This window comes from Punica granatum, chromosome 8 (assembly GCF_007655135.1).
Source record: "Punica granatum isolate Tunisia-2019 chromosome 8, ASM765513v2, whole genome shotgun sequence".
NCBI classification, from domain to species: Eukaryota; Viridiplantae; Streptophyta; class Magnoliopsida; order Myrtales; family Lythraceae; genus Punica; species Punica granatum.
Window position 1 is genome coordinate 4,415,680 of NC_045134.1, and position 14,289 is coordinate 4,429,968.

Below are 14,289 nucleotides of genomic sequence, written 5' to 3' on the forward strand. Positions count from 1 at the left end.
TCGGGTTGGAATACTCTGTTAGGGCTCTGTTTGTTATTCTTCTGTACATTTTATGAATTCTTGCAGTACTTGTTATCTTTTTCTTTCAATGAGACCAACCGAGCTACGACTTGTCAATATAAACTCCAAGATGCAGTGTGACATCTAGTTTAGGATGACCCTCCGATCCCCTATAGTGCGTTTGGTTTCAGAGTTAAAAGTAACTTTGATTTTGATTGTGAAAAATGACAAATAATTGTGTAGTGTGTTAAGTTAAAGTTAAAATTTTTTACTTGAAAAATGTGTATTTTTAATGTATAGTGTGTTGAGTTAAAGTTAAAGTTAAATTTTTTGTGATTTTAACTGCGAAACCAAACGGAACCTCACAACAAATGTTTTGCCTTGTTTGGTTTATAAATATGATTTTAAAATCACAACTTTAACCTAATTTTACCCACAACAAAATAAAATAACTCATACAAAGTCAAAGAATGTGCCTCATTTATACCACTTTTTTATTACAATAAAACAAAATTACTCATACAAAATCAAATGGTGGACTCCATTTATACTATTCTTTTTCTAAATTAAAATTTAATTTTAAAATCCTACTTTAAAACCAAACGCAGCATCAGTCACTTTATCTTTTTTGTGACATGCAGGGCCAAATTGAGAAGTAATCCAAACTGCAAGGATCAAACTGAAAACTATCGAACTACAGGAACCCAATTGAATCCTTTCCATTTTGGTTTTCGGGTCAAAAGGAAAGATCAAAAAGTCGAATTGGGTCTCCTCTGCATTCCGTCTTCGTCCTCTTTCTCTCTGCATCCCATTGAGTCGAGAGGATCTCGAAAAATGGCCGCCGTCGTCTCCCGAAGATCGATCACTAGGCTCCTAAAACCCTGCTTTCTTTCTTCTTCTTCTTCCCAGGCCCAAATCTGCGCTCCCCTCTTCTCCCAGACCTCCGCGAACCCTAATTGCGATGGAACTTCCTCACTGACCCAAGAGCTCCATCGCCGCCCCACACTCTTCAGCTCGGCGGAGCTGCCGGCCCCCAATTGCTTGTTGGATCGGAGGTCGAGATTCTTCAGCGGCTGGTCCACTACAGGCCATGATCCTTGGCTGAACCGCGGCCTCTCGAGGCCGATTTCCGGTCTCATTTCCTTATTGGACCAGAAATCGGCATTCTCGTCTGCCTTCGGTCCGACCTCCGATCCCGATAAGTACCCGAGCAAGAATCCTAATTTTAAGCACCAGGAGATCGAGGGCCCGACCGTGGAGCGGGACCTATCGGCGCTCGCCAACGAGACCCGGGACGTCCTCGAGGGCATGATGAAGACGATATACTCCTTGAGCAAGGCGATGGCCGCGCTGGGCCTGGTCCAGCTCGGGCTCGGGGCTTGGATCTCTTACATCACCCGAGGTTCACCGATCAACGAGTTCACCGTTATGAGCTGCGTCGCGTTCGGCTTCCCGTTCTCGCTGGCGTTCATGCTCAGGCAGTGCCTGAAGCCGATGTACTTCTTCAAGAAGATGGAGGAGCAGGGCAGGCTGCAGATCCTGACACTCACTCTTCAGGTCGCCAAGAGTATGAATGTTTTCTTCGTTCGGGTTCGTGGGCTGTCGTACGCCTGCATTGTCGGGTTATCTGCTGGGCTCTTGTTCGCATTGCTGTCGAGATGATTTCTACCGCGTCGCCTAGTCCTTACTTCGGCTTTTGTTTTTCATAATGGACATTTGGATTTTGTAATTTTTGTTCAGGTGAGCCTTACATAGCATTAGAGGCATTTATCCGAAGTTCGAGTGTCAATGACACAGATAAAATCGGGATTAATTCGAAGCTTGAGGGCCAAGTAATGAGAGTTATAGAGGAAGTTTCAATTTGGCAAATTCGCGATGCATTCAGAATGGCTAGTTTACACAACAATTGTCTTCGAAGATTTACGGGCACGTGTTTCGTTTGGAATGAAACATGAAGTTGCATCATGTAATTTGTAACAATAAAATGGAGCTTACTGAACTCGCATTCCTACCATCCTCCTACTTCATCATACGATGCATATCGACCAAGCCAAGAAAGATTCATGGGCCGGAATTTGCGATTTCTTTTTCTTCCTCGTGCATGGCTTCTCTCCTTCTAAAGTTCCTTCCATTCTCATTATTTCATCAATGTAGAATCTAAACAAATGCGAGCAGCGACCTAAACCCTTTGCATAAAGATTAAAGAGATAAAATGGTGTTCAATAATTTGAGGTAAAGTCCTATTCACAACTTACAAGCTTTAGTCTTCCTCATTTGAATCGCAGAATATACGACGCCCTTCAACTCTGCTTCATCTTATAAAAAAATTCCCCCCAAATATTATCCTCCCTTCTTCCCAAAGCCACCGAGTGGGACGAATTAAAAAGGCATAGAAAAACTCGAGCTTCCTCATAGCATCTTAAAACCGACCCGTAGGTAGGTAGAAAGGCGAACCCGTTGCTAAGTCTATATCGTCCTCGACTGGAAACAAAATATTTGTACCTCTGAAAATCATGTAGCAGGATGATGGAGTTCTAGCAACTAGGTGGCACTTGCTCCAACATTCCCTTCGGGTTTAGCCTCAGTGCGGACATAGGTGAACCTTCGGGCAGTGAAGGAGTGGGTGGCGTTGAAAGTAGAGGAGGAAGCAGAAGCAGAAGTACTGGCTTCGGCAGAATTGGGCTGAGCATCACGCTTCCACTGCAGGCTCCTTGCGCCACCCCTCATCAGTGGGCGTGCCCTGAATGCAGAAGGCATGCCACGAGGGAAAGGAGCTCTAGGAAACCTCGCATAGGGAGAGCCCCAAACAGCTCGTGGCCATGTCATAGCAGTTGCAGGAGCTGGCTTTTGAAGGGCAGGCGAACTCCGTTTCATCACCTGTGGAAGGAGAGAAATTTAAGCAGGATAATTACTCAAATCATCCAAACGAGAAGTACATCAAAAAGAAAACTTTCTATGATTAACACGAAGTTCTATTAAAAAAGCTTTTATTGGATAAATCTCAGGTTCTTTTTTCAAGAAATGGTCCTACTAATCAATAAGAACTAGTAGTTCTGGTAACAATACCAAAAACAAGAAGTTAGAAAATTTCATTATATCGGAGTGAAGTTTATCCAATTTCACTCATCAAGATAAGTTTTTCCTTATTTACTAATTTGCAGAAAATTTAGTTTCTATGCCAAAAATATCCCACAAATACCTTGAGAATCCGTGACATGAAAGACGTGCCATCTAAAGACAATGCACTGTCTGCCGACTCTTTCCTCCCAAACTCTATGATGGCAGAGCTGCTCAATCAAAATTGATTCAGTAAAGATTGATGGACGGAAAGGAGTGCTGGAGAGGAATAAATGATGCATTATATTGCAAGTACTCAATGCCTCACCCTATTGGCTGCCCTGTCGCTGCATCAGTATTTATTATCACTTTTAGTACTTCACCAAACTTACTGACATGCTGGGACAGACTATCCTTGGTAGCAGCTATGTGAACCTGCCACAATGACAATCATCAGAAATTTCCATATAAAAGAAAAGGAATAGATAATAATAAAAAATATATATATAAATCATTTACATTATTAACAAAAATTGTCCGAGAATCAGCATCCTCCATCGAGCGAGCAGATACTCCTGCAAAGAGAGCATGCAGAAATTATATTCTTTCAAAGGAAATCATATATAGTTGCAGCAACAAATTAGGAATTGCAATTGTCACGATGTCTCAGAGATGGGGACTAAAAGCGAGTTCAAGAGCACGGACAAAGAGAAGCGATGGCCTAGATCTTATTAACTCAATTCACTATAATTAGCTAATATCGACAAAGGAAAACCAAATAGTTTCCAGAAAAAAAATTCAGAACCCACCAGAAGTTGGTTGATTTGCTCTCTGCGAATCAAAAACTGATTTTACCTGATAATATCATCAAGACAAATCAATTATCTGATCAGAACAAATAGAGAAAAGAAAAGCAGTATCAAGAATTATTGGTCAATGCATGTTAAATGCGAGCTGTAAGAATCTTACATCTCCATTGGAAACACGAACCGGACCACCATTATCCCTCATTACTTGAACATCAGATTTATTAGCTGCTGTAAAATTCTGCTGCAAAGGTTTCTGAACCTGATGTGCAGGAATCTCTGAGGGTGCCTGGTAAGGAGGACGTGGCTTTCTTGTACTAACACTCCCAGGAATATTGACCATCTTACGAGATGTATTTTTAGTGACAGGAGGCTCATCCTCCTCATTCCATCTAAACCTCATGCCATCACTGCCATTATGTGCTGCATTGTGATGCATCTTTAGTAAAATCTCATCATCTCCACCTAATGCATCACCATGAGAGACATTATCATGGGCCCTAACATCAGTTTCCTCATACCGTTCATAGTCAGAAACATAATCAGAAGCTAGCATGGAATCACTTTCCTTCATTGTCATATCCCCATCGAATTGTCTGCGTCCTCCAAGATAGGTTGATTGGGTTTCATCTATAAATTGCTCCGCGTCCCCATATTCTTCATCCTCAATGGCATCCTCCCGACGTTCAATGAATTCAGGCTCTGCCACATCCCCACCACGACTTAATCTGTCAAATACGCTTTTGGAGGACTTGACTTTCCTAACATCTTCGGCAGCTTCTGCCACAGCTTTAATTACTGTTGCCATGGAATTTGGCACCAGTGCAACTGATCGAACCCTAGGAGGACGATCAACCAAGGATGAATCCTCGTTGGATGTTGAAACCACAGAACGAAGACGTTTAAGTGAAGATTCCGTAGTTGAATCAGGTCTTGATGTAGCCACAGCATCTCGTACTGCAAACTGCAGCAGCCGCCGGGGGGCATCAATGACTTGATGAGCAGCCTCCCTCTGCAAGAAGTCATGAATCAGACAGTTTCTTCACTAACAGAAAGCCTAAGAGCTACTAACAATATTATACAATATCACACAGCATGGGGAGAGGGAAAAAGAAAAAAAGAAAAAGAAAGCTTCTTGTCATTGCTGAAGTCCTGATTCTATATGGCAGATAGACTAAGAAGATGAAATGCTAATCCAGCACTTGGTTCACGCCAACACATAAGCACCAGCTCTGTTTCTTAAAGAGAGAATCTACATTCTGTGAGAATTGATGTTATTAGATCTCCAAATCATTGTCCCGAAAACAAAAAGTTTTTAAGGCTAAAACAGGGAGCCAAATCACTATGAGCACATGAGCTTACCTTCAACAACCCATATACGGCAACATCATTTTGCTGAAGGCTGATCGGTTAAATGGTACTTTCAATAAATTATTTCATGAAGTTATGCACCACTGCTGCAATCTTATTAGTTTAACATCTGTGTGGAAATGCATTTCTAGATAGTGCCATAATGATCTTGACATAGAAAAGCAATGAAGAATGCTGATGACAAAGTTCAATTGAAATGCTTCACGAAGGGATCAAGGACAGACTAGATTGCGGGGACATTTTTTTATCATAAGAGAATCAATGCATCATGTAATTCTGAAGGAAGACTGACCTTCACTTGATGTCTCTCATCAGAACGACTTCTTTTCCTCTTCGACTGATGTCGGGGTGAAACAGGTCTTTTCGCACGACTGGCTCTCTGATGAGATTTCTCTTCAGAATGAACCTTTTCAATCTCTGAGCTTAGAAGAGGAGGAGGATCAGCAGTATCCCTTATAAGTCCTCTCCAGTCTCTGTTGTGTCGGCTTCTCAATAAGTTACCTGACTTCCCAGTATCAATTTCAGAATTCAAATGTCCAGAATCATTTCTTCCAGCTAGGTCATCCGATGAGAGCTTTGGTTCGGTCACATCATGCTCATCAGTTTCTTCAGGTTGTACATAGAGATGCAAACTTGTAGACAAATGATCCCACAACCTGCAGAACAAGAAATAAACTCCTTCAACTCTAAGAACGTGAAAAGTGAAGTTGCAAACATGATGGAAAAGAGATGATTGTGAAAAAGAAAAAGTTACCAGGAAACAAAAGAATCGCTGTCATCTCCCAAAAAGACATCCAACTCATTTCTCGCTTCATCTTTCCGCCTTCCATTTCTCAACAAGACAACCACATATTCCTGCGAACCAAAATGAATAATATATAACCAATGCAAATATACCAAATAGTTGAATCGAATTCTACGGAAAGCATTAACACTGCACGAGTGCAGCAAGAATCAGAACCCATCAATGTCTCATAGGAAAGGAAGAGTTATCTCATAAGAAGGCCCCAGACAGATGCATACTTGCTCGGAGAAGACAATAAATCCAATAACTTGCCAAGTCCAAATAGACACATTCCGCTACCACTCCTATATTCCATTTCCAGCAATCAATAGTTGAAATATAGATAGAAAACATCAATAAACCAGTTTTCATTTATATAGAAAAACAATCATCACTAAATGACTAAAACTTCTTTTTTGCAATTTGCATGCTAATACACATTTTGTTCATAAGAGTGCTCATCGAATTTCCCCTGAACAGGTCTAATTTCATGCTACTAACAGTTGTTTCTTGAAAAGCATAACTGTAATTTGCTCCAGTTTGAAAAGAGACACCCTCACTTAATCAGTGTCTCATGCCCCATTTTGAGTCGACTGCCAATAAAATGAACTAATGAATGAACTTAATTACAAATAAATAAAAAAAGAAATGATCAATCAACTTTCAAGCAATGAAAGGTAACCGGACTAATTGCTAATCCTTTCAAATGCAAGTTACGCTCCAAACTCAAAAGCAATATCAACTGTAGCGAAATTCTTCGTAATTGAAGCAAAAACTGTTCCACAACAGATTCAGATTTTCATGCCACTGCAGGAGTTCACTAACTACAATCCATAGGCATGAGAGGAACTATTTCCGAATCACCAAACCCTAAAAATTCACGGTCCACACAATTCGTTCCGTCAGAAAGCAGACGGCGGATCACAGCTCAGTGCGAGAGTACGGAGAACAGAGAAGCGCAAACAGGAGGTGAAAGCGAAGTACCACAAGAGTGTCATCAGTGTAATCGCCCATGAACTCCTTGAGCTTCTCTTTGACTGTCTCCCTGAGCCTAGCGGCGCCCTCGCCGGTGAAATTAACCTTGAAGGTCAGGTCATCGCCTTGATCCATGCTCCCCATTCCCGGCGACCGATTCACCAGACAAGAACCACAAACAGAAAAACCTAGAGCCACAGCACTGCAGCAGAACTCGCCACTGGAAACCGCGCAGCGCGTCCTCCGGAAACCCTAGCAGGCGGTTACAAAGACACCGACGAGAAATCCAGTGGCTGTGTCGATTAGGTTATCTACTTCAGCTCCGAGAGGGACCGGCGAGCGGTCATGGCGCCACCGGAGAAGAGGAGGGAAGGAGAAAAGAAAGGCGCTATGGTGGGCATGTAATGTATATATACACACGCTTGTGAATGAAATGAATTCCCAGCGCCGAGGTGGGGGAGGAATCTGCTGTGGACAAGAGGGCCGTAGTCGCACTGTTTATTTCGGGGGACAAGTTGCTTAGTAAGAGAGGAAGTGCGCATACGGTGCCGTATCCTACACCACACCTACAATTTTCTTTTTTCTTTTTTTGCCCAGCCGCACCACTTCATGGTAATTACATATTTTTTTTTGGTTCGACTAATTAATAAAATATTATTGATCTTAATAGAAAAATCGGTCTTTCAAAATAAAAAAAAGCATATTAAAATGGACTTGTGCAACGGATGGACAAAAATTAGTGTTCCTAAATACTAGCTTTTATCATATACGTTGCACGGATTCATTTTAATTTTTTTTTTGAATATCAATTTTCTTTAAGATCAAAACAATAATGTTTTTTAATTATTATTATTTTCAAGTTTCAAACAATAATTTTTCATAATTCTTTATTAAAAAAGAATAAGTTAAATAGTTCGATAATAATTTTGCATTTCTAGTCGTTCAATTAATTCTGTACTTTCGTTATCTAGCAAATGGTTCATTGCAATACTTTCTTTATATTTTTTTCTTTTTTTTCAAATTATTTATATTTTCTGATTTATGCGCAAATTGATTATTCAAACCCTTTTCGATATGCCATGCTTTCTTTATATTTTTTCTGCCAATAATTTATATCTTCTTATTTATTTATGTGCAAATTGACTATTCAAACCATATTCAATACGCCTTCATTTAACGCTAAATGAAGTTAGTTTTACTATACGGTACAAATTCTCAAAAGAAAGTGAAAGAAGTTGCTCGTAGAGCTTAAATGGTAAAATTTTCAAATAAGGCCACGAGGCGATCCCAACTTAGTTCCTTGTATGAGTTAAAACTTATGCTACTTGGCAATCGAATTAACTTTAACAATAATGTGCTTAGTGAGCTTTCACTGAAAAATTGCAAGTATTATGCACTTGAAGCAGTAATGCCCAATTATATCCGATCTCGTAGATAAACTACATTTTCTTATTGGGACTAAATATGTTTACTAATTCTCCAACTATCTCCTTCCCAATTTTTTTTCCACATAACTTTATTATTCATTATTTATATATTATATACGAAAAATTCTTTGGTATGAAAAAGTATAATTCACATTGCAATAAGAGAATAAATAAGTGTTAATCGTCCGGATAGTTATCTTTTTTTTTTCTGAATAAAAAAATGATAACTATCATTCGAATTGTTATCATAATTGCTGTAAATTATTAAATGTTAATAATTTTTTCCAAGGTTAATCACCTAAAAGAATCAAATTTTTCGGGTGTGTTTGTTTTTTAAAAATTTTTTAACTCAACTCAACTCAACTCCACTTATCTTTAATTCAACAACACAATCATTACTTTTTTTTAATTTTTTAATTTTTTTAATCATATAATTCAATTTTTAATATTAAATTCTCTCAACTATTTATTACTTTTTCACAATTTAACAACACAATCATTACTTAATCATTACTTTCTCTCAACTATTCATTATTTTTTCACATTTTTTCTCATAATTCAACAATAAAATCATTATAAATCAATTAAAACCAAAACTCAACTCAACTCAACTCTAAATCCAAACGCACTCTTCATATTTTTATCAATTCTAACGTGAACTTTTTTTCCATGACCTATAATATACAAACTATTAATTTGGTATCAACATTAGCACGTCATCAATTTTTCAGTTAATTTAACCGGATTGCTGGCATGTACTTATCGGGGCCACGTGGCTCATGGTGGTTTAGTTGATTGGGCCCCATAGGATCTTCTTTTATTTTTTGAAAAAATAAGGAAAAAAAAAAAAAAGAACTTCGAATGAAAGAGGAGGGGAGGTGGTGACCTCAATGGTCGCCGAGGACCGGGTGGTGGTGGCGTCCAAGGAAGGACCTCACCGCCAAGTTTTCTCTCTTTCTTTTTTTTTTGTTTTTAAGTAAATTCGAGAAAAAGAGGAAGAGAATTGCTGGCAGCAAGGGTTTTTTTTTTTTTTTAAGTTAGCCAACTGCCACCATTGGAGTCACCGGCGACCTCTTCTTACTGTTTCACTAATGTAGTCCTTTCCTCTTGACTTTCGACTCTGCCAGGCAGCTGAAAGTTTTATGCCTTAGTTTCTCATGATAGGCAGCTGAACATACTACACACATCTAAGCGGCTCTTTCGTTCAATCTCAAGAGTAAGATAGAAGTTCGACTAGGTAGTTTTTTTTTTTTTTTAAATCTCGCCCGCGATTCTCCGATCATTTGATTGATATTCCGTAAAAATGATTAACTTGAAAACTGATATCATCTGAATTTTTTTCGTGCAAGAAATTGAGAGCCAGATTAAAGCATGAGGATAAAATGGCACTTGTGTGCTCTTCCAAGTAGCGGTCGAGTTCCAATTTCTCAAAGTTCCATATCCATCACCCAACCTTCACTGTCAGAAAATTGTGCAAAAAAAATCGCATGGGATTAAGAATACTGCCGGTTGACGATCATTTCGGCTAATGATTCTGCTCGAAATCAATTTTTTGGGCACAATAAGAGTTTATATTCTCAAATTCTATCATGGGGATCTGCAGTCATTGTGGAAATTCCTTTCTACTGTTCCACCGTGAGAGGGTTGCGTAGACTGGAGATGAGCTGATTTATGGAGCTCGCTCAGTGTTTAGCTCTCTTCATCGACTAGAATAACCGAACCGTTACCTATGCCGAGGTCTAACAAGGATGCCATTTCATCATCGAGCAACACCGGAAGAGGGGACCCCTGCAATATTCAGACAGTATTAGCTTCCTCTAAGGGCATCATCCTCCTCGATGATAGCAGCTGCCGCATTCGGGCACACAAACAGGACACACAGACATGTGCACAGAGAGAGAGAGAGACAGAGAGAGAGAGAGACCTCTTCCTCAAGGAATAGCTTTGGCCTGATAGACTTCAACTTAAAGAAGTTTTCACAAAGAAGCTTCAACTTTCCAACCTACAGCAGATAATAACATTTGTTTTAACAAAAAGATGAGCGCAAAAGCTCTATGATACATAGCTCGTATTAGAGGAGAGGGATATAACCGTAGTGGTGGCAGGTAATTTCTTCGTCTGCTGAGGCTTCTCGCCGATGGATGGTCCCACGCATTTTAAAGTTACAGCTGCACTGAGAAGTAAATCAATATCCTGCAAATACACAGGTACACAATAAGCTGATAAGAGTATATATACGTACATATGAGGCCAGAAGCCATTTTCTGGGGGCCTGTGGATCCAATTGATGGCCTCTCGTCCTCAATCCCATGTAGTTGCTTGAGCTCAGCAAACCTGGTGTTCATATAATGACAAGAATGGATATTCATATATTATCATTAACTGAATCGTAACAGAAGATGCAGCTTGGAAAAATTCATGTCGACCGATTTTTTCACAGCAGTAAATAAACTAAGATAATGTCACGAATTTTTTTCAAATATTTCTCTGTATTATGCACTTTTTCCAACCCACTGCCATTCATCTCCCGTGTCCCGTCAATATATTTTATGCAATTCAAGTACCTGGGGTGGATTCGTCTGGCTTCTTCTGGGTTCCCTGTGCACTTTGACATAACAAGACGTACATAGCTGCGAGGAAGACATGCCAATATAAATATAAAAAAAATGAGATGACACAAAGCAAAAGACGAATAAACAAAGGAAGTAAATGGAACTATAGAACATTCTTGTCATTTGCTGGACAGGACATAATAGAAATAAACTAAGAACGGCGATATTCAGGTTCTCATGAGTTACCGTATCTCAGACTCTTTCCTCTCCCGAGGGCTCACCTGACAGGCAGATATACAAAAGAATGTCAGAAAACTCGTTTTCATATGGGTAACAAATAGCCGGCCATTTATAAAATAATGGATTCACCTCACTCCCATTCAGGACTTGAACTTTTGCTAATCGTGCAACCTGAACAAATCGGGGGATACCGCCTCTTCCAGGATCAGTTACTGGATTTTCGGAGAGCCTGACATCCTTGAAAGCCAAAAAAGAGAGGCAGAATAGGATAGAATTAGATGAGCCAAGAAGAGAACTCAGGAAAATAAGCAAAGTGCTTTCTCCTCCATTTCCTGAATATGATCCATCTTCCATCTTCCCCAAGAATCAACTTTCTAAGTAGTGTGGTGTGGAGACAAAACTAGTATTTCCATTGCCCTTCAAAAAACAAGCTCTTACCACCAATTGTGGGAAAAAGTTGAATGAGTCAACAGAAGCCACATCCTCAATGAGATTACCTCCTGGAACACCAAAGAACTAAGCATATAAGTGAAGTACTATCAATGATTAGCATAAACGACTGAAGGATAGGCCGTGTTAGGAACAAAATGACAAAAGGACAGGTTAATGAAGTAATTTAGGAATTACCCAAAAGAAGACATCTCAAGTTTTGGAATGGAGTGAAGCTTTCCTGGACAAATTTTTCGTGCAGGATATCATCGTCTGGGTAAAAAATACGTTTCAAGCAGTTCTTATTCAAATGAAGCTGCTCCAAGCTGCATATGTGTACAAATTTGCAAGATCCTAGTGAAAAAATGTGCAACACCGACCGATTGGAAAAGGAGAAATGTGCACTAAAGCTGGACTTCCACTTTATTCCAGCCAAAAAAAAAGTGCAATACTAGATTCCTGATCCCAGTAGCAGGAGAAAGGATCCCTTCTAACCTTTTGAGCTGACAGAGTTTGAGAATTTCATCCCATTCAGCTATAGAATTATCTTCCAAATTGAGAAGACGGAGAGAATCAAAGCCTTCAACGGCGAAGGATTTTGTTGGCTGGAAAGAGAGTAGGATACAAAGAGTATAATACTGTCATTATCAGTAAGACATAAATTTATATAAGCTATGCAGAAATCTACTATGACATCCTGCTGAAAGTCCAAAAGGGGTATTAATTAATCTTCAGTTCTGCTACAAAACCATTTCTATCTCTCAAATAAGTGAGAAAATGGATTTCAACACTTTTGATCTCCTTGGCATGATAATTACACTTAGCCCATTATAGTGTTTATCATGGATAGTCACTTAATAGTAAGTATATCAGAATTTAATTCATATACTAGACCAAAAAAAAAAGAAAAATGTTTCACACTCTTGAACACAATATATTAATGACGGGAAGTAAAACGACCGAAAATATTGGATCAACACAGAAATTACAAAGATTTATATATTTTCTCCATTTGACAAATCTTATATCGGAGCATCTCAGAACTGTCAGAGCAAATTACCATACATTAATTTCACTTATCTTATTCCCCATAAGATGCAACTCCTCAATCAACGGAAGGGACCCTTTAAGCAAATAAACCTAGAAAATTGTAAAACACATGTTAAAACTTTGTTTGAATAAGAAAACGCATTACATAAGCAAACAGGGAAAGAGGAATTAGAAGAGACAAGGAAGTGTAGACTTCATCACATGTGTCCACTTCATGCCAGTGTTGTTTAAAACTAGAATTCGGAGATGTTTCAGCTGTGGTAACTCAGGAATGTTTGCTTTCATCAAATTGTAAGATAAATTGAGGACTGTGAGAGCCGGTAACTGCTCGCATAGGATGGCAATATCCTGCGATAAGAAAAGGTTTGCTTCAAGAAGTGCAGGAACGGATAGACCGATAATTAGTTCAAACAGAATGATCTATGCAACTATAGATAATTCTGAAAAACCACACCTTCCAGTCGGACAGCAAATTTCCTGTCATGTCTAGCTCCTGCAAATCTGTAATAAACGCAGTATAAGATCGGAGTTTTTCCCTCCATGGAAGCTGCATTTTCTTTCTAATCATTGATGAAATTATCGAACAAAGATGCTAATAAATCGTGGAAAAACATAACAAGTAGAGCACGCAAAGACAGGGTTGAAGCAAAATGTTCGAATTCAAGCGGTCAACATTAAAAAGATGTTTTAAATCTGAAAACAGGTTCTCCATTCATCAAACCTTCTTGAACTCTGATCATTCAACTTTCCTTCTCCTCCATAGATAAAATTGATACATATTGAACAATGAGAAAGAATTCTCAGCGTCTTACTGGGCACGACTCCATCGATGTTTCCGACTGAGCTAACACCTCCAAAAGCCAGAGAAGCACCTTTCATCTCTTCCAGCTGACCCAGTTTCTCCTGAATCTTGTCTCTACCGACAAGCTGAACGGATACGCGCCTGTTGCTGGCCGAAAGGACGTACATTTCATCTGCAAACACAGAAGCAGCTCACCACAGTCATAATGAATCACAAGAAGCTCCCATCAGCAACAAATTCACCGGAAGCAAGCAACAGGGCACGCATACCATTCTCTTCTTGATTCGATTCAGCTCGGTATCGGCTATGGAGGGCCTTCAGCAGGGAAACGCCCGGACTCAAATTCGGGGGCCGCACCAAGGACCCGGACCGATCCGAATTCGCGTGGAAGTACCGTACGCCATTGACGGACCCGTCGTGCTTACCTTCCCCGTTGTCCCAGTCCACCCCGACCCACGTCCCCTCGTAGCCTTGCACCGGCCCGACATACTTAACAGTGCCCACCCGGCGGGGGTCGCCGGAGAAATGGACTCGCTGGCCGGGCTCGAACTGGCTAGTGGAGCTCTGCATCACGCCACCTGCTGCAACTCAATCCACCCAGCAAGCCACCAATCACGACACCCCCAAAGATTGACAATTTGCCACTTCGTTGACTTCACTATGAGCAGTAACACGTCGGTTGCAGGTCGGAGGGAGCTTCGTAGCCGATCAGAGATCGCCGGAGGAGCATCAACAGGGAGAGCGAGCTCAGAGGATGAAAAGAAGACGGCTAGCGGATGAATGGGCTGGGCTTTAA

At 40.1% G+C, this 14,289-nt stretch overlaps 3 protein-coding genes across 3 annotated transcripts; 1 reads left to right on the plus strand and 2 right to left on the minus strand.

The window, feature by feature from the left end:
* Nucleotides 1-756: 756 nt before the first annotated feature.
* On the plus strand, nt 757-1,919 carry LOC116187690. The gene has a single exon (XM_031516587.1). The coding sequence runs from the start codon at nt 835-837 to the stop codon at nt 1,660-1,662; it is 828 nt and encodes a 275-aa protein (XP_031372447.1). The 5' UTR covers nt 757-834; the 3' UTR covers nt 1,663-1,919.
* A 247-nt stretch (nt 1,920-2,166) lies between these two features.
* On the minus strand, nt 2,167-7,472 carry LOC116187689. The gene is made up of 9 exons (XM_031516586.1): nt 7,003-7,472; nt 5,989-6,089; nt 5,527-5,890; nt 4,027-4,875; nt 3,867-3,912; nt 3,577-3,632; nt 3,386-3,492; nt 3,200-3,287; nt 2,167-2,877 (listed from the first exon to the last, which is right to left on the minus strand). The coding sequence occupies exons 1-9, from the start codon at nt 7,135-7,137 to the stop codon at nt 2,542-2,544; spliced, it is 2,082 nt and encodes a 693-aa protein (XP_031372446.1). The 5' UTR covers nt 7,138-7,472; the 3' UTR covers nt 2,167-2,541.
* Nucleotides 7,473-9,792: 2,320 nt separating this feature from the next.
* Nucleotides 9,793-14,226, minus strand: LOC116188547 (tubulin-folding cofactor E). The gene is made up of 15 exons (XM_031517980.1): nt 13,763-14,226; nt 13,504-13,665; nt 13,146-13,192; nt 12,893-13,039; nt 12,707-12,781; nt 12,137-12,246; nt 11,840-11,967; nt 11,651-11,712; nt 11,342-11,449; nt 11,219-11,253; nt 10,985-11,050; nt 10,663-10,754; nt 10,512-10,588; nt 10,345-10,422; nt 9,793-10,208 (listed from the first exon to the last, which is right to left on the minus strand). The coding sequence occupies exons 1-15, from the start codon at nt 14,061-14,063 to the stop codon at nt 10,110-10,112; spliced, it is 1,587 nt and encodes a 528-aa protein (XP_031373840.1). The 5' UTR covers nt 14,064-14,226; the 3' UTR covers nt 9,793-10,109.
* Nucleotides 14,227-14,289: the final 63 nt, after the last annotated feature.